The 27,015-nt window shown below is 41.6% G+C and overlaps 2 protein-coding genes across 14 annotated transcripts in view; both read right to left on the bottom strand.

The window, feature by feature from the left end:
* MYO18A (myosin XVIIIA) overlaps positions 1-27,015 on the bottom strand; it is a 315,102-nt gene that overhangs the window by 217,417 nt on the left and 70,670 nt on the right. The window lies entirely within an intron of this gene.
* LOC146059284 (uncharacterized) lies at positions 2,508-6,347 on the bottom strand. The gene is made up of 2 exons (XM_083171395.1): positions 6,162-6,347; positions 2,508-3,293 (listed from the first exon to the last, which is right to left on the bottom strand). The coding sequence occupies exon 2, from the start codon at positions 3,099-3,101 to the stop codon at positions 2,508-2,510; it is 594 nt and encodes a 197-aa protein (XP_083027521.1). The 5' UTR covers positions 3,102-3,293; positions 6,162-6,347.

Raw genomic sequence — 27,015 nt, 5'->3', positions numbered from 1 at the left:
CTCTACCATAAGAGGGCCACTACCGGCAGCCATTTTCCCTAGGAATCCGATGTCCACCTCACGGCTCAATATTAAAGCAGGACATGGATTTCCTGTAATTTTACAGATTCTCACACTCATATTAATCTCTGCATCCATTTTGTATTGGTTAATGCTGAGTACATAGTTAACAAATAACTGGAAATACTTTAATTATATTAATACAACCCTCAAATAGTTATTATGGAGACACTAGAGCTCTTAATGGAGAGATCTCTACAAACATAAGAAAAAACGCCAAAACTGAAAACTTTCAGAGATTGGAACATTTCTAATACTGCTATGTAGAATACATTTCCACATGGTAGCCATACCTATAGGCCCAACTGCTGATAGCACCTGGCAAAATACGCCTGTGGGAATTAGCTCACAAACAGATAGTACTATGCTTAGTCTGGACACATAAATCTTAGCTACAGTATGTGTGAATATCATTGGCCTAGAGGGGGCAGTATGCTATGATCTTCTGTAATTACAACTAAACATTACTTGCCTACTTTTGAGAACTAGTTTCAGGGGGTTTGTAGTTGGTAATAGAATTTTGCAAAGCGCCCCATTGAGGGGGCGTGTCATTCTCCACCCAAATGGCGTGTCTAGTTCCATATATGGAGAGATTGTGAAAATAGATTGTGAACGTGGCACCTAGAAGCGTGGGTGTGTACTGCTACATCTGAGAGGAATCTTTTAAAATGACTTATATCCAAATGTAGATGATCCCCAAAGCAGTTGGTAAGAGCTACTGTACTTGGTAAAGTGCTGCGAAATGGTGCTAATGATTCAATGTAAATGTATCTATCCCTCATTCCTTTATTCCCCAAAAATGTAAAAGTGTAATGTGGGCTAGGTGAAATGAGGGAGAGGGAGTCTCCTGCAGAATACAGGAACGTAGGCAACTATTACATTATAGCTCCAAAAACAATAGCTGCAATAGCTCCAAAAACAATAGCTATGTGATATGTGCCGCACTAACAATATCGGCAGTGCTGAGGAATGAATAATATAGCGCTAAAACACTGAACGATATCACTCAGTGATGTCACCGGGACCCCCGCCGTACATGCAGCTGCTGATATTATTTCTAAGATTTGACTGCATGTTTAGATGAAAGGGGGTTCGTTATGGACCCATGGGAGTGCACATTGTTAACGATATAGTTGGTACACACTGAATGATTTGCACGATATCGCTAACGAAAATCACATAATGTGCACCCAGCTTAACCTCAAAGCACAGATTTGGACTCCCTTTTTTTTTTTTAAACAGTCTTATTTTCATCATGTATATAAAATTATGTTTCAATATAGTGCACATCATTTGCACAAATTCAGTATTTAGCTGTTTACTAATGAGTTATGAAGTGCAATCCATGATCAAATACAGATACAAGAACAAACAGAATACAGATGGAGTTATACATTGTTATACACTTCCACTTTCAAACTGAAACATACAAGAGCCTGACAGAAGTAACATATGCAACAGTGTCACATTAACCACACCGAAAGCGTCAAAGGAACTCTTTAGGTCAGCTCAGATAAAGTGGTTCTCCCTAATTGGTGGCCACTTTCTCCATCATTGTAACCTAGCAAACAAATGGTCAGTAAATATTTGTAGATGTTGTTTCATCTGTTGCTACAAACAAAGGTACATCCAAGTCCTTCTTTTAAAGATGCTTCTTTTAAAAGTTGCGACAAGCACACAGCAGGTTTCACAACTGTTTGACACACATTTATTATCTGGTTACAAAAAAAAACACATCATCATGTACAGTATTGACTGCTAAACCAGGTGCTGCAATGGTTACATAAGATAACAGTCCCTCTCAGTCTGCATTGTCCAATATTATTAGAAACAACACACCTGTCTGGAGAAAAGGCCAGCTTTTTCTTGAATGACAAGAACAGGCGGAGACTTTTGAGATTGGGAGGTTGCAATTCCCTTCTTCAGCGAATGCTGAGCCGAGGTAAGAGAATGATTGGAAAAACAAAACACTTGTATTGCTGACTGACAATCAAATCCATACACAGCCATAGAATGGATGCACTGGGGTTTTTTTTTTGTTTCTTTTTTAACATTTGACTCAGGCTGAAAGCTCTACTTTTCATTCATAAAAAAAGCTCTAAACAGGAAGCGTTACATACAGATCCCCTAACAGCAACTGAAGCACAGAATCAGACCGATTCATTATGCAGCTTCCCAACAGCAACTACTTCAATGAGATATTAAATATCCAAATCCATTTTGCGGCATGCAATGTTTAAAAGTGAAGAAAAAAAATCAGTTTATGGTGAAAATATCTATGCCTGCCTTGACAAAACGGGCTTGTGTTTGTATAGGATCATTTGTTAATGTAGTATATTTATATAATCACACCACTTCACACGGATCACATGCGTGGTTAAATGTGGCCACCCAAGTTAAGAGAATCGTGGCTTGTGATGGTTTGCTTTGCTCATGCATATAGATGGTTAGGTTTGCACACAAAGGAATACCTCAGGTGTATGTCCTCCAGGAGTTTTCGGTGATGGCTTATTGGATAAATCCAAGTTGGCTGCCTTTGTAGACAGCCGTTCTTGCAGATGAATGGTCTTCTCCTCTACAGAGACCGGTTTGGTGGGGGTGGCTGGCTTTGCAGAATCATTTTCAATAGGGGGGACAGGTGAAGTCACTTTCTCACCTGCAGGCTCCAGTTTCTTCTCAGGAGGCTTAGTCCTCTGCCTGTGTTCTTTCATTTTACCCCTGGTCATGAGGCTGGTAAGACCCACTGAAATCTCATCCTTAGGGTTCTCTTTCTTAGCCTCAGTTTTTGGTGTGGCAGGAGCCTGAGGAATTGGGGTCTGCGGTTGGCTTTTTACACCTTTTACAGAATCTAAACTTTGCCCATGGGGCAGGAGTGACTTCCCTGCCTCCTCCTGGGGAATGACTTTCCGAACCATCTTCCGTACCACTTTCACCACTTTCTTTTTGGTGCCACCAGCTTCCTCGGGCAACTTTTCTGAGTAAATGGATGTGGTACCTTTTGCTTGCTGCAGGGTGCTGGCTGTCCTGTTGTCAGGCTGCATTGCATCACCATTCAGTACAGGTGCTGGGCTTGTGACCCTCACAGAACCTTGCACCCTTTCTGGGCTCTTTAACCTCAATGGGCTTTGTCTTGGCTCTGGGCTTTTTGCCCTTAATGGATTTGGAGTCAGTGAATTCACTGGAGTTGGAGAACTACTTAAGTACTGCTCCCCCTCACTCACTGAGTTTTCAGGCTACATTTTTAAAGATAGAAACATTGTAAGAAACAGAAAGTGTACTTTTTATACAGTATACTAAATTACACTGCAAACGGTGTTAAAAAAATATATGTAATACATTAACACAATATGGACAATAACTCCAGTTAGAAAGGTACTGAATAATTTATTGGACAAGGAATACACCAGAAAAGCTTTTCAAATAAATGCCTGTGGATCAAGAGGCTTTCATTTGTGATCTCTAGAGGGCAATATTCTATGCGGGCAAAAAAAAAATATATCAGCCTTAATAAATGGTCTAGAACTAAAAGATGATGAATTTAAATAAAATTGCTGATTTACATTGCCCTAGGGAACATTATAAGATGGCATTTATCCTGTAGCTGTGGCAGAATACAACTTATATCCACTTACCAGCCAAGTTCTGCAACAGGTGTCTACAATGTGAGTCACTGGGGTCGATTCAATGTGGTGCGCTGTGAGTAGCACCAGGATGGAGCTCCCACAGCTATTCTAAACAGCACACCGCTAAGTCCAACTAGTGGATTTCACATTGCACCCCTCCTGGGATAAAACTAGGGCAGCAATGCTGTTTAAGCCCTCACACTGAGCAAACAACTTTGCCACAGGGCACTTAAGATGGAAAATGCTGGTACTCGCGACTCAACACTCGCGAGTACCGGCATTCTCCAACTTAGTGGGGCGCTGATTAGAGTAGCGGCGGGAGCTCCCTCCCAGCACTATTCACTGCGCACCATATTGAAATCAACCCCACTGTTTGCAAGAAATCTGCTGACTACAGGAAATATCTGGCCCAAAAGGGAGCAACTGAAATAAATAGGTCCCTAACTGTAATAACATAGTTTTGTCTGTACTTATGTAGTATCTGGGCGCCCGATTTTAAAATCGGGTTGGAAAAATCGCATCGAATCGCATCTGATTGTATGCCTTAAGGTAATGCATACAATCACAAAATCGGGCGCCCAGATACTACATAAGTACCGTTTTGTCTTTCTAGGCCTGTTTCTGACACCTTTACATGTACACCGAAACATTTGCTGACTCAAGACAAATGTACCACACCAACCATTAGACCAGGCATGTCCAAAGAATGGCCTTCCAGCTGTTGTGAAACTACAAGTCCCATCATGCCTTGACACAGTTTTGCAATTAGGGAAGGCATGCTGGGATGTGTAGGATGGGATGTTTAGTTTCACAACAGCTGTATATATACACTAAAAATAAAAAGCTAACTCTGCTCCTCACCTCTGTGGGGGGATTTAAGTGCTTTGCGTGCTGGTGACCACTGTATTTTGCCTGATGGAGCAATTCAAGTGTTGCTCTGTTCGGCTTCGCACAGCCGCCAGGGCAGATATTACGGTTATGTTGTTCCCTCATTTTGACAGGCTGGTAACTATCAGATGGGCAGGTTCCGCCCATGTCAGTCAGAATGGAAACAGGAATAGGTGATCCTCAATTTAATGAGCCTCTTAATGAGCTGTAATCCATTTCCAACAATGCAACCGTATATTGCGTATTTAGACCTCATATAATATATATCATGGCATCACATTTTGCCTTTGGTGTCCTAATGTTGGTATTTTATAATAACCTTTAGGACCAAACTGTTACAAGAAACATTTTGTAAGAAGTCACATATATTCGCTAATTTAGGTCATTATTTATTCAGAGAAAGACAGCAAATAAGGCCTGCTTGGAGTCTGCAATGGAGTACACTTGTAGTAGTACAGGTTGAGTATCCCGTATCCAAAATGCTCGGGACCAGGAGAATTTTGGATAACGGATTATTCCGTATTTCGGAATATTTTAATATTTCAATGATGTATTTTGAAGTATCTTGCATTTATGCTGTATAAACACATAAAATACACACAAATATATTTTATTTGTTCAAAAAACAAGGTTTCAAAACGTGAAACAAAATGTGTGTACTATCTCAGCACTGAATTTGAATGCCAAGCAATCATTTTCTTGTACATATATAGTGCCAGTTACATATCATGTCCTCAGTAGTGCTGTTACATATGTCCCCAGTGAGTTTTTAGCAAAAAAAAAATGTTTTTTCACTTTCTGGAATGTCCGTATTTCGGAATAATTCGGATAATGGATATTCGGATACGGGATACTCGACCTGTAGTAGTAATAATAATAATAATAGCCTTAATAATTTATCAGGCATAAAGTACATTGCCCATTTTGCTATTGATAAATGCATTGGGCAGCTGGCTTTCTTCCTGTGATATCTCAGACTCCAGTCATTCTCGTAAGTGGTACTGCTGAAATAATCTAGCTTTATTTCCTGACCTTACATAAAAAGTTCCTGGCAGCCGGCTAAAGCATGAGTTCAAGCAGTTTACACGCAGGATATAGAGAGCCTAGAAAACGGAATACACTTGCTGTTTATATTTTCTCCAAACAGTTTGTCCTGATGATTGAATAGAGTGAGGGTACACTCAAATCAGACCCACAGCATCAGTAAGGACACAGAAGCAATGGACAAGCCTGTGTCACTGAAGACCTGCAGTAGACAGTATATCTGGCAGAGAAGACTGACTGCAGTGCAGTGCTGATGGGACAGGATTTGCTATATACTCTGTACTAACAGCCCTGGAACCTGAACTGCAAAGTACCCAAAGAATAAAACAACCAGTAGATAATAACATAGGTGCCTGGCAAATTGGGCCATATACAGCTGTAACCATACAAAGCATTTTAGACCTAAGATGACTTATTCCATTAACTCCCCAAATATTAACTGCAATTAGAACATGATATTGTTATTTCCAAAAATACTCTTTTTATCACTATACTCCAAATGCAAAGACAATAAAACATGTTTATTTTAAGCCTGAGCCTCCATACCTTTCTGGAGTTTCTGACTGTCACTGTTTTGGATCACACACACTACTGCATGAAGGGTGAAAGCTGGCAATCAGTGAGAGGTAGTAATGCACAGCTCTGTCCGGTCCTTGCTGGGAAGCTGCTTGTACTAGGACTGCCCTGCAGCAGTGAGGAGTGGGGTGGCTGACCCGGTATAAAACTGATGAAACATTCTCAGAGCTGTACTGACCCAAGAACTCAAGTCGGGGCTCTAGAAACTGTTATCACTGAGCATTCTGTTCTCTTCAAACCTGTTGCTATTTAAAGCAAACCAAGTCCTGAAATCATTTATATGTATAGCAGCAATTAGACCAGATGACTGGACATCTCTCAAGTGAAATCAACATGAATCTGATATCTGGATTACTTGCAATGCCAGCACCATGTATAGTCCAGCTGCTAACACATATAATCATGGTGAATTTGCAACACTGGTCCAAGCATAACTGCATAATGCATAGCTTTAAAAATATTTGTATCAGCTTGAGAGGTAATTGTATGCAGTCAGATTGTTTTTCCAACAGAGCAATTCAATTGTTGTAACCGACGGGATGAATACCACAGGCACCTATTTCCGTTCTCAGCCTTCTGAGATGGTGAGCAGAAATCTGCAAAAAGTCCAAAGTTTGGTTGCCCAAGTGGTAGTTTGGGCGTGTGTCCTAATCTCCACTTTAGATTGGTTTAGCCATTTTACACATCTAAACACAGTGCGTTGCTTTGGGTGTGACAAGCACAACAATTAAATAGCTCCACCGGATGCCATTAAAACTATTGAAACTCCCCCGGGATGTGTTCCCAATGCCTAATAAAACGTATGGCTTCTAGAAAAAAAAAACAACAACAATCAAACAAACATTAACCTATAGAAGTGATCCAGGAATACTGATCATTTTAATAGGTTAATCTCCGCTACAAGTTATGTTACTAAAGAAACTTACAGTTCCATTTTGGTTACCATTGACATCGTTTTGTTTCTTTGACAATGGTTTGTCTTCATCTTTAACCTAAAGTTTTAATTAAACAGAAGCAGGGAGGAAAAGTCACAACTCACGTTTCACAAACTACAAGACGCACACAAATGTTCAAAACCCCTGTTGTATGCCAAAGTGCACAGTCTCAAAAACCCAAAAAGCAAGAAATCTGCCATACTAAGGCTGATGGATGACTACGCATGCTGAAATAGGTGAGCAGCAGGATGACTGTCCAACATGAATGACATGCCCCTGAAGTATCTCTGAATTACCTTTGGCCCATTGGTACAACAGAATGGTTGGAATACAAACAGCCGATAATGGATTTTTTCTTCCTATATATTTCAATATATCCTTACTCAACCACTGCACACAAGTTTGGGACATTTAAAGGGGCTACTGTATCCACTGTTTTAACCCCTTTTAAACCAGACCTACAAGCATAAGTGACATCGATATTGACTAGTTGGCTCGCTTTTAGGGATGGCCATTAACCATCGATGGGTAGCAGATGCTGGTGGTTTTGTTATTGAGGACCAAGATCTAATAACGACATTGCCGATTCTAAGTCTTTTAAAGATACACCTCCCTTCTGTAGCACATTTCAAGGCTTTGCCATTCGCTGACTGTTCTACTGAAATCCATAGATGGTTTATTTCATCAATGGTTTTTCTGTTGATGATACTTTCCAACGATGGCAGGAGTCTAACTGGGTCATCAATGGAGACCACAGATGGCTAACCATACGATAGAGAATCCAACTTAATTTCCCTGCAGTGTCCATAGTGCTTCAGTAGAAGTTCTATAAAAGTTTCATGCACATAGTGACTTTAGCCTTAGCGTGCTAGGAGTTGTCTCATTTACTGAGTAGGAGACTAATGTCCAATTTGCTACGAAGTCCTTATACATCACTAGTACAGTCACACTATGGCCCTTATTCTGCTACACTCGCAAAGGCAAATTCCTTCTCAAACGGACAAAACCATGTGCACTGCAGGGGGGGCAGATGTACCATGTGCAGATAAGAGTTAGATTTGGATGAGTTATTTTGTTTCTGTGCAGGGAAAATAATGACTGCTTTAACTTTACACTGCAATATAGATCTCACTTTGCAGTAAAACACCACCCAAATCTAATTATCCCTGCATATGTTACATCTGCCATGCAGTGCACATGGTTTTGTACATTTGAGAAGGAAATTTTGACCACACAAATATTCTGAACCAGAAAATGCAGCATTCTGCCTGACAAAACTAGCACAGGACTTATGTAGAGAACAGCGGGTTTGCATGTTCTGTATCGGTGAAACACATGCTAGGTATAATTATTCAACTGTACTGCCTTAATATGTAAGTGTAGTTCAATAAAGCAGCCTTAATGTTTATTAGAGGGGTATAAACACATCTTTGTTACCGTTGCAAGACATAAACACACACATGCAGGGTGCCACAACACTTCCCTTTTGCTCCCAGAATGCAAAGCGTGAGGAGAATGCCATGGCAGGGCAGTCATGAGCAGACGGGTCCTACTCTGATTGTCTATGAAGGAAACAGAGAGGATCAAAATGACTTTCTGGACGCCTGGCATAAACCCCCAGTTATTGCTATTTAATGGTGTTTCACACTGAAAAGGAAAATAAGATAGATTTAAAATAAAGGCTCTACAACAGCACGCAACATACAATGGAAGTAAATACAAATATACTAATCAGCAAAAGCAAATTAGAATAAACACAATTTTAGTGAATTAAAACAGCTCTGAATATCTAATAATAACTGCATTCTAAAACATACGTTTCTACCCAACTTCCTTTAGATACAGTATTCTGTGGAATCTGCAGCTTAATGGGATGCAGGCCAGATCTATATAAATGCCAATGCATATTTAGGGGGAGCTTTAGGAAAGCTTCAAAAGATATAAAAGAACTAACCAAACAGCTTGTACCTGTCATTACACCAGCGGTGCTAAAGGAATGACAGGTAAGAGCTGATTGGTTGGTACTTTAGCTCTCTCTGAGCATTAAGAACCCCACAAATAGGTGTGACATTATTTTTTACCTTAGACTACAGAAGTGAGTTCTCTTTCTTCACTTTTTTGTCTTCATGTAAGTCCTATTCAGATACAGTAGTACACAGACATGAAGTACAGTATAGCACAAAGCTTGCATTGTATTGTGTGTTTCCTCCCTTACATCACCATTTCCTGGGGAGGTGGTCTCTGGTGTCATTGAGTGAACAAGTAACTAGGGGTCATGTAATTAAAAAAGAAGCATAAGTGTAAACCAGAAAGAGATATCGCAATTAATCTCTTGTGGGGGTAGCGGTACACACACAGTAAATGTGTGCACAAAAAAATAAACTTTTAAAAAGCAATATCTACAGAAAATGGATATAGCTTGTAATGTTGCCCTTTGTGAAAAATTATTCTGAAACGTGTTGCTTTCCAGCTAGTATGGAACTACAAGTACCAGGAGAGTCACACCAGACACAGGGACTTTGTAGTTTCACAACAGCTGAAAAGCCGGACTTCTGTAAGGTTTCTGCGGCAGTAGACATGCCACAGAACTTATAGGTGAACTGCAAGTGCGGCCCTTTAGTGCTGTAAGCAGTGCCATCTTTCCCATTGGGCTTAATGGGCATTTTCCCAGAGGCCCACCCCAATGGGGAAGATGGCACTGCCCCGGGGAGCTGCTGAGGCTGCGGTGGCGGGTGGCAGGCAACGGTGGCTGGAAGCTTGCAGCGCTATTTGCCGGGCGGGAAGGAAGCGCTGCTGAATTTGAAAAAACTGTCCGGACACGGATTGGCTGAATTCTCTCAGCCAATCAGCGTCCGGCCAGTCTTTTCAAATTCAGCAGCACTTCCAGCCTGCCGCCCAGCAAATAGCGCTACAAGCTACCAGCCGCCACTGCCCGGACCCCACCAGTGAAGTATTTTGCCCAAGGGCCCGGGCTAATGTTAAGATGGCCCTGGCTGTAATGTTATTGCAGGGAAGTCTTCCAAAGCTCTACATAATGTGTTTGTTTTTATCTCACTACGACCACGTGCTATCCAGACCAAACAAGAAAAAAAAGTTTTCGAGCAAGTCACTTGTCAGCCATCTGTTGACCACACTTTAAGGTCAGCTGGTGGGGAGACACCTGTCTGTCCAGTCCTTCAAGGAATCATATCCAGATTAAATAGAAAAGGTTTTGGCCTCTGTCAATGGCAGCTTTGGCTGCAGAGTCTTTTTGGGTTTCTTAAGTTACTTTTGAGCCACTTGAAGAGCCCACACTAGTTTATATTCTGATTTTGATTTAATGCATCAATTCAACCAACTCAATCTACAGTATTACGAAATGTGTCCCTTTCTCATGTCTGCACCTTCTCATTCACCCTTATATGTTTCTAGATAATCATTCCAAAATATCATAACAATTGTGATAGAACACGGTTCGCTTTTTGACCAGCCACTGGATAAGAAAAATTGTCACCTATAGCATCAGGGAGACGTAAATAATGATCTAAACTAACTTTAAAATAACTCTTCTATATTATACTTATTTTTAAATGTATTTACTGTATCTCATTGTTAGATTTCATAATCAAAAAGACCAGAATTCATTTTAAAATGTTATATACTGTAGTGTTTGTTATAGCTGCAGAACACTTTTTTCATCAAACTATGGAATTAAACGGAAACTGTTCCACGTACTGGCAAATTCCACAGAGTTCCACATTAGAATTTGAAAAAGTTGAGAAATCTTTTTACAATACAGTACGAAGAATCAAATGTACTGGCAACATTGAGTGGATATTTGGCTATACGTTTAAAATCCATTTTGCTTGCCTCTTATATTGTTATGCATTGCAATTAGGTAACACTTCTTCTATACAACAATATATAATATCAACACATAGCCAGAAAAGTAAACCAAATTATCTAGCAGGTTTCATTCATACCAAAAGTCCAGCTCACGGATATTAGCAGATCCTGACTGATAGGATGCCACTAGAAAAACTCCTCTTATCTAATGATTTGCCAGGCTTCGGTCTATTTAAGGAACTCATCCACCACAAAGCTCAACGTTCAAAAATAGTAATGAAATGAATCGAACAATACAAAACGACCAAGTTCTAAAGGTATTAGCATTCTGACCTGCTTAAAGATGCCACAATGCTAGCATTCCAATTAAAATACTCCACCAAACAATAACATTAACAGAGTACAACCAATATCTTAAAGACTACTAACTAGTTTCATTAACAAGTACGTTAAAAACATCCATTAGCCCGGACAGAATTTCCTCTAAAGCACAGCTTAGTGCTAGGAAACCAAAAAGCACCCTCCCTTCCTCTTTATGTTACTTTCTAACCTACTAAAAGATTTACGTTATTTATACTGTAGTTTGATAGCAACAAAATGAAACTAAAAACAAGAAAGAAAACCTAACCACAAGAACAGAAATGAACCGTTGCACAAATCTATACAAAGCTCCCTAAATTCATAAATGAAGGTATACTGCATTCAACGTGCTGTACAATTTTTTTTATCCAGTAATAGCTGGAGGGACAAGGCTGAAATAGGCGTAAAGTAAACTGTTAAGTCATTAATACCCCTTTTACACCAAAATCCTTGGTCGGACCCTGGTCTTTGAACACTGGAGTTTCCAGGATCGGACCCAGCTTCATATCCTAAGGGGAATATTTATTAAACTTTGAAGAGAGAGACAATTGTGAAAGATAAGTACTAGTCAATCAGCTTCTGCATTACATTTTACAGCCTTGTCTCTCACAACTTTATCCCTCTCCAAGCTATGACAAATATCCCCCTAAATGACATCTATAAAATGCATTTATTTAGCTGATATGGGGAGGAGTTAGACAGTTAATTAAGAACACTATAGGGCAAGATTTCATGCAATGAGAAAAATATTAATCGCTACATACAGCAGCAAATCGAGCAATTATTCCATCAGGAGATAAACAAGCTTGCCTATATCAGTTTGCTGACTGTCCCAACCACATAATGCCAGACGATATCCCCCAATAATGTAAGGAAACATATAAAGAAGCCGTTCTTTTACCACGTTGCAGACAGGCCTGCAATACATTACAGTCAGCTCTAAGAATAGCTACTTCTGCAATATGGGCATGGTTAGACAAGCTACTGACGGCCAAGTTTACTATGTAAAAAGAAATAAAAATGACTGGAAAAATCTAAAGTCAGAACATCTACAGACCGCTCTTTTTGTTACTTAATGTCACAAATCGATTAATATTTGTACCTTACCGCAGCCTGGAGGAAGGAACCTTAGAGAAGCAATACCAGGACGAGAGAGGTAGAGCTTTCCGGCCAACACAGAGAAAGGTATTGAAATATGAGACTAGGCCCATGAGTCAATTTCCCTAACGCTGCAGCTACAGTCATGGAACAGCTGCACTGATACAAGCTTCCTAATTATAGCCCAAGAATGCTAGGGGGTAGCTGCCAAATTGTCTTCTACAGTTGCTTGCTGGGTGCCCTCGGCCTACCCACCTTAGTCTACCAGCCGCAGGACAAAGTGGTCTCCTCCTGGCAGCTGTAGGTAGAGCAAGAAAAGCTTTCTGCAGGAAGGAAATGGAGCAATGTCATATAGATGCATTTACCAGCACGTGGGATATTGTGGTTTGTACTATAAGAGGCCCATTACAAGTAAACGGCACATGAGATATTAGTAACCCTTTGGCTGCCATATAGGATTTTATGAACACGTTCTATTATACATGTTCAACATTACTCTTCAACTTTTTTATTTTGCTAAACACATGAAAATTCCCTGTTGCTGACACACTGGGCAGTACAGATGGTGTAATGGTTAGCATTACTGCCTCACAGCGCTGAGGTCATTCCCACCATGACCCTAACTGTGCGGAGTATGTATATTCTCCCCGTGCTTGCGTGGGTTTCCTCCGGGTACTCCCGTTTCCTCCCACAATCCTAAAATATACTGGTAGGTTAATTGGCTTCGAACAAAATTAACCCTAGAATGTCTGTGTGTGCGTGTACATGTGGGTAAGCTCCACTGGGGCAGGGACTGATGTGAGTGTTCTAGTATTCTCTGTAAAGCGCTGCGGAATATGTGTGCGCTATATAAGAAACTGATAATTAATTAATAAATAAATAATAATAAATGATGTTTAAAACACTAGGGAGAGTGTGGTAAAGCCTGCAGCATAGCCACTATTAACAGTATAGCCCCTATTAGCAGTATAGCCACTATTAGCCCAATTGAAATGATTCTGCACATCCTACAATTTGTCAAGATAAATTGTCTGGTAATTTATTATTATTATTATTATTATTATTATTATTATTATTATTATTATTATTATAAGCTATATAAAATCAGTATTTAAATTACATTTCTTTCATGTCCATATAATCAGAGCAATCGATATAGCAGATACTGATCACAGGAAATGCACATACCAGAATATCAAGGTTCTCTGTTGTTTCATAGCTCACACCCAGTAAATGGAAATGCAAAATCGTGTGAATTCTAGCACCCTGCATCTCCTCTGCCCTACTTGGGGTGTTGCTATCTGCTGTGGTACTTCTAGCACAGTCTGGTCTGGATCTCAATACAGATGTACCAGAAGCACCAAAGCAGACAGCGACACCCCAGACAGGAAAGAGGAACTGCATGGGTTTTGCATGGTGCAGGGTGCTAGAATGAACACTATAACACATGAAGATGCAAAGAAACCTATGGGAAGGATTGATCAAATCTTCGAGAAAGATAAAGTACAAACCAATCAGCTTCTAACTGCAATCGTACAGGCTATGCTAGAAAAGGGACAGGACTGATTGGTTGGTATTCCCTGCACTTTATCGCTCTCCAAGATTTGGTAAATCTGCCCCTACATCTGCCTACTCTCCTGCATATTAAATCCATCAAACAAAGTAAAATCCTTTGTAGAGGACTACGAATTGTGGTTCCCTTATGAGTAATTTTAAGAAATTCAGATGACAACCCTCACTTGTGATTTAGGCAAACATTACTCTAGCGCAGTGGTCGAAGAACTCGGTCCTCATTACCCCACGCAGTGCATGTTTTGCAGGTCTCCTCACAGAATCACAAGTGAAATAATTAACTCCACCTGCGGACCTTATAAAATGTGTCTGTGAGTAATTAGCACACCTGTGCCCCTGCTGGGTTACCAGCAAAACATGCACTGTGTGGGGTAATGAGGACCGAGTTCCCTGACCACTGACCTAAAGGAAGGCACAAGCTGCTTGTCCTGTGCCTGTGTCCTCACTCAGAATGCAGATAAGATACTTGCTATTGCCAAGGTGGACAATGAGACACAGGTATGGGTCATAACGTCAACAGAACTTAAAACGTAGGTCGGCCGTTATAGGACAACACATTAAATAGGTTGACATGCATTATGTCGACATGGTCATTAGGTCGACACAAGTATAATTTCGACATGGAAATGGCAACATGAAAAAGGTAGACAGTTTTTTTTGTGTTACTCATGTCTATGTCAACTTATGTCGACATGGATACCATATGAGAGTACTGCGTTCGCTCACCATGCTTTAGGCACACTATTATATTCTCACTCTATGGCCACTTGAATAGTAAAGTATGAAAAATCACTTAAAAAAAAAACATGAAAAACTCATGTCGACCTATTTAATGAGTGGGGTCGATCCTATTAGTGCCCAAGAGTGCCAGTTTCCGTTCGGGTGCCTTTTACACGTTGAAAATGGCACCCGAATTAAGCCGATCTCGCAACCTTCACTGGGCCAAATTCGCTTAAAATTGCTCACACCCCTAAGGAGGCGCGAACACTGTTAAGTGAATTCAGTCTGCCGTAAAGTGCACCCAGTGTCGTGATGATTCGTGAGTGCGAATCATCCGCACATAATAGGATCAACCCTAAAGACTGTTGACCTAAGTGCCTGTAGACCAATGCCCACATTCCATCTACAGTCACATAAGAACATATGTTCTGTATGTGTTGTATTTAGTAAATGTGGCTGTGTGTCTGTGCGACATGGGATCTTTCAAACACGGAAACCGGCTGTGCAGGAAAATCGATTTCACATTTCGGCAAAGACATGTAGATATCAAAAATGTAAAAGAGAACTAAAAAAGTGTTCCTTGTAAACTTAGCAAATAAGAATACTTAAGCTGGCCATACGCTAGTGCGATTTAGCATCTTTTCATCCAATTCCGATGAATCGGGCCAAGAAATTGATTGAAAAGTGGCAAAATCTAATGTGTTTGACGTTCGATCCGATGCGCATCGTGTCGGAGATTGGACGTACTGTACTGCACATAAGATTAATCGGAATAGCAGGCATGGGGTGCACATCGTGGCTGGTTTTTAGCACCTGCGATATATATTGCATGCGATTTGCCAGCACCCCAAATCAGATAAACTGCATATAAATATAGCACATAAACACCACATTGCAGGGAAGGACTCCTGGGGAGCTGTTGGGGGAGTTCAATGGAGTTCAGATGCAAATTGAGCCTCAGACAAGTGTCAGTAGTGTATGGGGGCCATTAAGCTGGGTACAGCTTGACGATATTGTCAGTGACTACATGCTCAGAGGGGGTGTTCTGGTGATGGCACTGAAGGATATCGTTAACGATATAGTTCAGTGGTCACCGATGGGTTGTTCATTTTCCCGGCACTGGATATCGTTTAGTTTGTACATTAGACCAACAGTGCCCACTGTTTGGAGCAACATTATGACTGCTACTGAAATGCTTCTGCAGATAGGCACCCATCTGTGCCCTCAAACAGGACTTTTCGCATTGGCCCATTAGTTTGGTTGGGTTTAGATGCTATGGGGGGGTATTCAATCACCTATTCAATACTGTCGTTAATAGCAGCATTGAAGGCTGATCTGTTTTTGTTTAAACAGCCGTGGATTGTTGAATTCTCAGCCTTTTTTGCCGTTCCATGGACTTTCCAACACTCGACAGTCGGAACATTGACTATCAGGATGTTCCAACATTCGGAATCCAGGAATGAATAGCCCCTTGTGTGTGGCTAAACCAGACCATTTAATAATCTCCCAACGATCGACCATCACTTAGTCGGGCAATCAGGAGGGATATAACAATTGAAAACTGCCTAAAAAATTCATGCTGCCAACTCACCATTGGCAAGTATAGATATTTAAACTACTCAGGAGGGGTTTGAGAGCCTTTAAATCAGGCATGTCCAAACTATGGCCCTCCAGCTCTTGTAAAAGACAAGATCCAAAGCGCAACAGAATCTGATGCGCTATATAAGAAACTGTAAATATTGCTGAGTTCAATCGCTCCCTCCCCTCTGCGGCACCTCCTCCTCCCCCTCCCCTCTGGCTTTTCTATACAAGTCTCCGGCGCCGGCTTATGACAAGCCAGCTGCTGGGGACAGTGATGGAGCGCAGGGGCAGGCAGCGGCTGATTGACAGTTCAGCTGCGCTGCCCGGACCGGGAGCGCTCCCCCCCAAAAAAAACACCACTGAAGGGGTTAAATGATTCCTCACAAGTGTATTATCTCCAGCAGGTCGTGCTGGTCAGTTTCCCAAGAAAGCACTTAAATATAGAGTGACAACAACTAAGGCACCTTCCATTTCACACAGGACAGTCATTTGGAAAATGACAAAAAAAAAATTGTATATATATATATATATATATATATATATATATATATATATATATATACATACATATATATATACACATACACACATATACATACACACACACATACACACACACACACATTTCAATATAAATGTATTTAATAATATCAATTGTAGTTGGAAAATTAATGTTATTTCACATATTTATTCCCATTTCCAGAGCTACAAGTAGTGATAATAAATAAAAACGATACATAAAAAAGTACTATGTAACAGCTGGGTATCATCGAAAAAAAGCATCAAATAAACGAATGTATTTTATCTTGTACAATCCCGATTATCAGTTTGCTACTTGCTTTTCCAATTTACAGACAGCATTTAAGTGATGGGAAAAAGACAGCTGTAGGGCTGCCCCCATCATGCTGAGCTTTCCACCCTAAAATAGCATTAATAAATAAATGCACACATACACAGCAGGGAGAGGTACAGGACACATTTGGTAGGAGACCAAACCACTGAGTTTATTTTAATTCACACAGCGGTGCACCTGTGGGGAATCTCAATAACAATGCAATTTATTTTTTGATTGCTCTATGAGCAAAAAACATTGGAACACATGCATTGTTCCGAAGCTATGACAGTATAATAAGTTGATGCCCAGGGCACAGGGAAATAAGAGAAATTGACTCAGTCACAGCCAAAGAGTTCTCCCACTGGAAAAGCAAATGAACGCTGTCACTGAATCGCTCACATCATCTCAGGCATCAGAATTGATCATCACATTTATTACAACCATTTGCTGCAAGGGCTCAAAGCTGAACCATATTTCTGTGGCAGTACGTCCATATGAACTAAGGTATATTCTGCCAACATATACCCCTCCATGGCAGGGCAGTGATGACTATTTGCCATCCAGCACTCAGGAGGGATGGATATTACTGAGTGGACATGGCACATCCCAATTTGATACGCCCACACCATCTTCACTGTGCATTGCAACTCCAGAACTGTGATTTAAAAGTGGAAACTAAATGTGTCCTCGTCCATCATTGCTACGGTCATTCCAAACAGCCCCTCTAGGCATGCCAGGTCCAAATCTCTGCCCGCATCTGGCATCCTTGCTGACGAAAATGCATTTTAGACGCAGCATGATGCCACTAGGACGCGCCAGAAGACTAATCTGATCTTATTAGAATGGATCATGCTAGTAATGCAGACAACACTTGGCATATGCCTCAGTGAGGTCAGTGGTGAAAACATATATACAAATATGTCCTCATACACTTTACAGTACCTGAATACTCCATGTGGCATAAGCTGGCAGGTAACATGCAACTCTGCTAGTGTTGGAAGTATTTTCTGCACCTTTTCCCCCAATATGTGTTTTAGTTGCAAGGCATTGAGACTAGGATGCACCAGGAGACTGTGCGAATTAATTTGATATGCAACACTTGTATATCTGTGTGCGACTGAGTCAGTAGACGAAACACAATGGAGTCTGATGTGGAAAAAAAAAGCCTTAAGGCCCCCATACACTACTGCGATTTTGCCGGATCGGGCCGATAAATCGACCAAATCGCATGTGTTTGGCATCCCATCTGACCTGAAGCACATCGGGATGGATCCTAGAGATTGAACCTCCTGCGCGTAGGATTTATCGGATTGGATCCATCAGCGGCACATTGTGGGTGCTTTTTAGCAGCCACAATGTATCTGGTTGGGGCGGGGGACAGCTGCTGAGGGCCGGGCAGAGGAGCGTGTAGCAGAGGTCCACGCGGTGGGTAACAGAGGTCCGGGCAGGCAGCAGGCGACAGAGGACTGGGCAGCAGCCAGTGAGCGGCGGGGCGGGCAGCAGAATTAAAAAAAAAACTGTCACCTGCGTTTTGACTGTAGACATAATGATTGTGTCGACCTTAGGCATGTGAAGTTATTTCTGGTGTCAACCTAAGCTATGTCGACCGTCAGCTGGTCGACCCAATGACCAATACCCATGATACAACCCCTACGAGAATTGTGCAACTTGGCAAAACCAATGTTTCACTGCAAGTAGGGCAGATAGAAAATGTGCAAAGATTTAAAGTTGAAAAAGGGGCGTGTCCTAGCAGAATCTCACCGTAATAATAAAGCAGCCAGTACTGTCCCAGCATGAGACGAATAATGAATATGCATCCCTTGCACTGCAACATGGTTTGTTCCAGAAGCAAATTGCTTGACTCTGAATGATACACATAATACAGTAGGCTGATTCTCTGAGTCAGACACACTGCCAACGTTAGCCGCATGTGTCCAGAGTCTGCGCAGCTGCGATTGAGATCCTGGGTCACAGAAATGTCTTACAAATACTGTATATTGGCCATTCCTAGGAGGTGACAGAGAGGCCACTGTGCATGTGTATATAGATGCAGAATCATTCACACAATACACCAGCGCTAGCTCAAAGATGCGACCATTTAGTATATGTATTAAAATGTAAACATATGCATACAGTAAATACTTATGCACAACACACAGGAATTGCTTCCAATATATGTAGAAGTAAAGTATATTATTTTAATTTGCTTGCTGTACATACATTTGCTGGAGATACATTTATTTGTAATACCTGCGTCTGTACGTCTTGCAATGCATAAAAGGATTTTACAGCTACAGTATTTGGCATGCAGGGTTTGCTAACATGATATTGTAAGGGAGAATGGTACTGCTGCCAGCTTCTATACTGAATGTACGCAGATGGGTGCATATAGCACCACCTTGTGGATACACAAGAATGCTACAACAGGGAATGCACTTTTTCAGTTTACGGTTTTCTACAAACTACAACATTTATGTAAAATAATATTCTGAAAAAGTATTTTATTCCCTGAGACCCGATTTTACATTGGACCCAATGTTAAATGCCCCCCAGACCCCAATTTTCATTGCATAACCACCCTGATGGGTGAAATGCCCCCCATTGTTAACGCCACCCCATGATGAACGCGAACCCGAAGCGTGGCGAGCGCAGCGAGCCCGCGTGGGTCGGCGGTACGCGTCCTCCGACTTTTTCATACCCCCACTATCCACGTCGGCGTGGAGTTGATTTTATATAGTGTGGCGAGTGCAGAGAGCCACCGAGCCCGAAGCGTGGCGAGGGGACGCGCATTACTTCACAGGTATTACGCGTCCGCTCGCCACGCTTCGGGCTCGGTGGCTCGCTGCGCTCGCCACACTATATAAAATCTACTCCACGCCGATGTGGATAGTGGGGGTATGAAAAGGTCGGAGGACGCGTACCGCTGCGCTCGCCACGCTTCGGGTTGGCATTCATCGTGGGGTGGCGTTAACAATGGGGAAGCATTTCACTTACAAATTACCCACCAGGGTGGGTATACAATCAAAAATCGGGTATAGTGGGCCATTTAACATGGTTCCCTATGTAAAATCGGGTCTATCGCATTGGTCACATTGTATGCCATTATAATGGCATACAATGGACCCGATTTTACATAGGAATTTAACATTGAGTACAATGCATACAATGTAAAATCGGGTCGGTCGCATCGCATGCCATTATAATGGCATGCGATGGACCTGATTTTCTAATTGTCGGGAAAGGTTAAAAAAAAAAAACGAAAACGCGTTGGTCGGGTCCCATCGCATACCTTTACTTAAGGTATGCGATTAGACCCGTGCTAGGAAACAAGTACCCAAGCAAGTATATGAAAATATACTGGATTGTGATTTATCACACAATGGGGCAGATGTATTAAGTTATATGTAGCCCTAATACACTTATAATACATTTTGTTAGATATTGTAAACAATCATTCGATTTCGAACACATCTTTTCAATAAATAGAATGATTGTATGCACATTTTGTGTCCCATGCGACACTGCATGGGCCCCCCGGTTGATTCTCACATTGATCGATATTATGTGCTGCACAGAATATCGAATTGCAGGAGTGATCGCATGTGGTTTTTAACCACATGCGATCGCTCAAATGCAATTTGGGGGTGGGGGAGGGAGTACTTTTGGGCATCAGGAGAGGGGGCCGGAGGGAGCACTGGTAGCGTCAGTCAGTGTAGCGTATCACTGTGAAGGGGTGCTGGTGGCAGATGCTGACAAAAAGAAAAGCGTCAGAGTAGCGGATTGGCTGAGAAAAGCTCACAGACAAACAGCGGCCTCCTGAATGTGAGGCCGCTGATTGGCTGGGAGAGCCCTCGCTCAGCTAATTAGAGGGTTGGCCAGTGTTTTAAAAACAGGTTTTTTTTATTTTTTTATTCTGATGCTTCTGCTACGCCCTACAGTGCTCCTTCACTGCGCTACGCTACTCCACTGCTTACTCACTTCCAGCACCCAATGTGGCATTGCAGGTGGCAGGTGGCAGGTGACATTGGTTTTTAGAAGAGGGCACTTTGGGCACCATAAGGTGCGCATCCGATTGTATAAGGGTAAGGGCACCATTAAAAAGAGATAAACGCAAGGGCGATAAAGAGTGCTTCATGTCCAGCCAATCAGCTCCTGTCCGAACACAGGCTATAACGTGTCAGTTAGGAGCTGATGGCTGGATATTTATCAATATTGATCACCCTTGCATTTATCTCTTTTTAAGGCTTAATACATTTGTCCCTATATGTTATGCAGAAAAGAGTATCACAGTTCAAGTTTGCACTAAGCTTAAAAAGTGATAAAATGGAGAGTGATAAACAACCAACCAATCAGCTCCTGCCTCACATTTTTCAAACACAGTCTGTGACATGGCAGGTAGGAGCTGATTGGCTGGCTGTTTATCACTCTCCATTTTATCACTTTTGAAGCTTACTGCATCTGGCCCTCAGCCTCCCGTTATACTGTACTACAGATTATGTAAATTGTTCATATATTCGAACTGAAATACAGTATGACACACAGGGGCATATCCAAATAGGAACTGAACAGGGAAAAACTCAGGCTTCTGTCCAAACCTGATAATAGTATTCTGTACTATTACACGGTGACTCACACATTCTGCATAAAAGGCATGTATGGCTTTACCTAAGCAATACATCCAAGCGGGTGCATTGTAACAAAAGTCCTACCTCTGTGGCGCACTAATTGGTCAGTGTGGATAATTACTCGCAGGTCAAACCCCGCTAATTGATTGTTTATGACCCCAGCTCATTGTATAAAATGCTTTTTTTTTTTTTTTTTTACAAACAAATGTAATTGAATGCTCCAAAGCAAAGTTTCTAAAATGATTGCAAGTAACTAGAAATGTACATATTTTCCATAACTCATATACAGATTTGAACTAATAATCTTAAAATAAAAAAAAATGCAGTTAGGGCTCATGCAAAGTAATTTTAATCTCTCACTCACCCCCCCCCCCCCCCCTCCGTAAAAAGGAACATAGCAGATCAATATATACATGTATAGAATAACAAGTGAGTTTGTTTTTCAGTGTTTCTGTCTTTTGTCTGCTATTAATAATTCATCTTAATGCACGTTGTCTTTTTTAAGACATTGATTTTATTCTAAGAATATTAAAAGCATATTATTTGTTTAGCTTGTCATAACATACTTAAGACAAAAAGTAATATGTTTTAGGAAATAAAACAGTATCTTTACCATAAAGAAAGAAAGAAAGATTGCCACAAGATGGCGACAAAAGGCCATTTTTAGGCGTGACTTCAGATGAAATACAGCCTCTGAGATTTGCCACTTCTCAGGATTTTATCCTTTTATGGGGATCTTTTAAGATTTCAGAATTCCTTAGACTAGAGATATGCATTAAATGTAATGGTTGTTTTTTTTGTATTTTGTTTATTTTTGCTGGATTACATATAGAATTCTTTCACTGAGATTACAGTTCCGATAATGATGAAAAATGTGTGGCGAGTCTGCTAGAAAACACACTGTACTGTATGCTGAGAATATAAAAACTAAAGAATTAACGATGATGTCATACCCTTAAGTTTACTGAAGTAATGCGCTCGTAATCTTTCAGTGCAGAGGATTGAACCCTGGGGTACAGTGCTAAATACTTAAGCAAAGTAATCTATAGCGACCAATCATAACTAATGATACTTAACTAGTGATTAGAAAAATGAAGGCCAATATTTTATTGGTTCCTTCTACCTTGTCTTTTTGTGCACACTGAAAGACAAATCCTGATACAATGGGTGGTCAACCTTGTATTATTTTAAACTACTTTCTGATTTCCTCGTTCTTACATCTCTTTTACAGTTTTCCCACAGCCCCCCTTCCCCCTTTCCTCCAATGCTATTCAGTGGCATCAATAGGGAGCAAGACCTAGCCTGGACTGTGTGTGTATTGAGGTTAATTGGTGGTGTGTCTCAGCAGACTGTCACATTACCCGACACACCCAATCTTTACATACTGAAGTGGCCTTGCATGGGAGTCCTGCTTCCTTACTGAGAAACAGGCAGCACGTACACCTTGCAGTACTTATGGCAAATTCATTTTTAAGGTACTCTATTACATAAATTAAATTAATAAACATTGACCAACATATAATTGGTGGTTGACAGAAGACTCAGATGCTGATAATCTGATTATTAAATCTAAACAAATTACTCTACTGGGTACAAAGGCTAGATCAGGAGCATGTCAGACATATGCAAGCATAGTGACTTCCAGTATCTGGGCCAGATGGGTTGGGATCATTTGGTCTACAGCATGATGGTCGACAGTCATTAGGTCGACAGTCATTAGGTCGACATGGGAAAGGTCGACATGGGTCTAGGTCGACTGGAAAAGGTCGAAAGGTCGTTAGTTCGACAGGTCATTAGTTCGACAATATCTAGGTCGACAGTCAAAAGGTCAACATGGGGCTTTTTACTTTTTTTTTTTACCTGAATGTCAACACAGTCGACATGGACACAGTTTCAAGTGCACCGCATCGCTCGCTGCGCTCTCAATGCATCGGGCACGGAGCCTCGCTCGGCACACTATTTATTTTCCCACCACTCCCTAGTGGATGGTAGGGCACGAAATACCGCCTGTCGGCTCAAAAAAACAGTGAAAAACCCCATGTCGACCTTTTGACTGTCGAACTAATGACCTGACGAACTAACGAACTGTCGAACTAATGACCTTTCAACCTAGATCCATGTCGACCTAGACCCATGTCGACCTAGACCCATATCGACATTTTCCCATGTCGACCTAATGGTGTCAACCTAATGACTGTCGACCATCATGCTGTAGACCAAATGACCGTATATCCCGGGCCAGATGTATCCAGCTTCAAAAGTGATAAAATGGAGAGTGATAAAACGCCAGCCAATCAGCTCCTACCTGCCATGTTACAGGCTGGGTTTTAAAAATGACAGGTAGGAGCTGATTGGCTGGCTGTTTATCACTCTCCACTAATCACTTTTTGAATCTATGCCTTTATCCGTCCCTGTTGGTATCGGTAACCACAATGTTTCTTCCTGCTCTTCCAGCCAGATTACTACTGTGCATTCTTCAGTGATCAAAAGGCACAATAAAGAGTAGAGTTACCAGCCCCAGGTCTATTAGGTGTAGAGGGGAAGCAAGAGAACATTAAATGCTGTCCAAACAGAGAACTAATTTGGCTATTTCAGAGAAAGACATTGTGCATTGTAGGTATTTCCAACCATCCCTACGACAACCTAATTGGCTGACTAAAAGTTAGACAGACCGGTTTTTCTGTCCCATCACTTTTTTACAATCCAGTTACAGAAATACTTAACCCCAAGGAAGTGTCGGGGGATAAAAACAACAAGATGGCCGCCAGCAACTCAGGTACAAAGAAACAGGTTGAGCAGTTTTTCAGCCAAATGTCAACTTAATAGCATTGATAGGACAATCACATAGTAAAGGGACATACACACGGGGCAATTTTATCCCCATTTCTAAAGGCACACATGATGCGCAAGGCTGCCATCAGGAATTTTGGGGCCCGGGACTCATTTCAGTCCGGGCCCCGGTGCCCCCACCCATCTCACTTGACTTACCGTAACCTGGCTCCTGCTACCCCATCTCGTCTTCCGTTGAGCTGCAGCAAGGAGGTCCCAGAGCACAGGCTTCTTCAACTCAGGATGCCTGCGGCCAATTAAAATGCAGCACCAGCTGGTGAGCTCATCAGAGCTCACGTACCGGCAGCCGCTCTGATTAGCTGCCGGTGCGCGAGCTCTGATTGGCTCAACAGCCGGTGCAGCATTTTAATTGGCCGCCGGCGTCCTGGGTTCCTGCGCTCCGGGACTTTGCATATAAGCACCACTTGGTCCATCTAGTCTGCCTTAAACACAGCACATACTTATACACCAGTGTTAATTTGTTTCAGGAGCCAATTAACCTACCACTATAATTTATGAGATTGTCGTAGGAAACCGAAGAACCTGGAGGAAACCGAAGAACCTGGAGGAAACCCAACCAAGCGTGGGGAGAAGGATACATTCACAAAAGAGTAACGTTGTTTATTTTACAAAGCTTATTTTTTTTGTCCTCCATCATCTATGTGTCTGCGTGTCTCCGAAACACTGCCATCTGTTGGCAGCGAGTGAAACTACATCTCTATCTATCTCACAAACACAGAGGCAATCACAATGTAGTAGACTAGCTTTCGAAGCATTTGCTTTGAGCGGGCTTACTAGTCCCTATAGATATAGAACTATAGATATAACACAAGCATATATATTTAGACCTACTTTTCATCAGACTATAAATACTTCTATAAATGTACTTTAAATGGAATTTGCGTGTATGTTGGCTGTGTGTTAGACAAAAATGACTTTGGAAACCGAGAGATAGTTGTGATTGCTGCCAAAACAACTGCGTAATTAGAGCCTGAGGAATCCTATCCACCTTCGGATGTTATGCAAATTGATTTAAGTCTACACATGCCACGGACTCCCTCAGCTATGCCAGGAAGGAGGGGAAAGAGACTGATATTCTGCAGAAATGAGAATACAGAAATTCCATTCATTCCATGGGCTGAAACAGGCCATTTCCTCTTCTTATTCACTGAAACATGAAGGGTCATTTGCGGACCTCAAAATCCGAAGGACCCGCAGATCTGTCTACCATGCAAATATGCAAGGGCCAACCTATTTTGAAGTGTTTGGAATAACCCTAGTAAATGAATTGGCAGATTAACATGAAAATGCACAGAGTATGAGCAGTGTAAGCACAGGCAGCATAATAGTGAGTATTGCTGCCTCACAGCACTGAGGTCATGGGTTCCATTCCCACCACAGTCCTAACTGTATTCTCCCCCAACATATACTGGTAGGTTAACTAGCTACAAAATGAACTGGGGCAGGGACTGATTTGAAATGACATTCTCTAAAGCACTACAGAATGTGTGCGCACTATAAAAAGAACTGGTGATCAATAAATAAACGTCTGAGGTGGAAGCCAACTTAAGATATTTTACAGTGAACACCAAACATCTGAGGTTCGTAAAACGTAAAATGTCAGTGATGGCTAACCTTGACACTCTAGCTTTTGTGAACTACACATCCCAGCATGCCCTGCATCAGTTTTAGCATGGCCAAATAGTAAAACTGATGCAGAGCATCCTGGGATGTGTTGTTCAACAACAACCGGAGTGTCAAGGTTAGCCATCCCTGGACTATGTAGACCAGGCATGTTCAAACTATGGCCCTCCAGCTGTTGAGAATCTACGTGTCCCATCATGCCTTGCCACAGTTTTGCTATTAGGGAATGCTAAACCTATGACAAGGCATGCTGGGATGTGTAGTTTCACCACAGCTAAAGGGCCACAGTTTGGACATGCCTGATGTAGACAGTCATGTGAACCCCACAATTTCATTATCTATTGATGGCACAACTATTATTATCCTTTATTTATATGGTGCCACAAGGGATCTGCAGCGCCTGATTACAGAGTACATAAATGAATAAGCAGAACAGTGACTTATAGTTGAATACAATAGAGGACAAGTACAGGTTACAGAGACATAGCTACATCAGCAGAGGACACTGGAAAAAGGATCATTATGGCAGAAAACCACAGGATTTGGTGTCATCAAAGATGGTTTAAGTAAGAGACGGAAGCACATTAGGGAAGAGGGCCCTGCTCGTGAGAGCTTACATTCTCCTCTAGCCCACTGCCATCTTGGAGTTCTATAGGATTGCTCCTTCTCCTTCAAACCACACATTAGGTCCATCTAGCAATCCTGCAGTTTCCAGCTCAAAAATATTTCCAGGATTAGGCCCTTTCACACCCTGGGGCAGACGTATTAAACTTAGAAAAGTGATAAACTGTTAATAACTA

This window comes from Crinia signifera, chromosome 2 (assembly GCF_055691185.1).
Source record: "Crinia signifera chromosome 2, ASM5569118v1, whole genome shotgun sequence".
In the NCBI taxonomy this organism is placed as follows: Eukaryota; Metazoa; Chordata; class Amphibia; order Anura; family Myobatrachidae; genus Crinia; species Crinia signifera.
The sequence above is the reverse complement of the archived record's forward strand: the minus strand, read 5'-3'. Positions and strand labels throughout refer to the sequence as shown.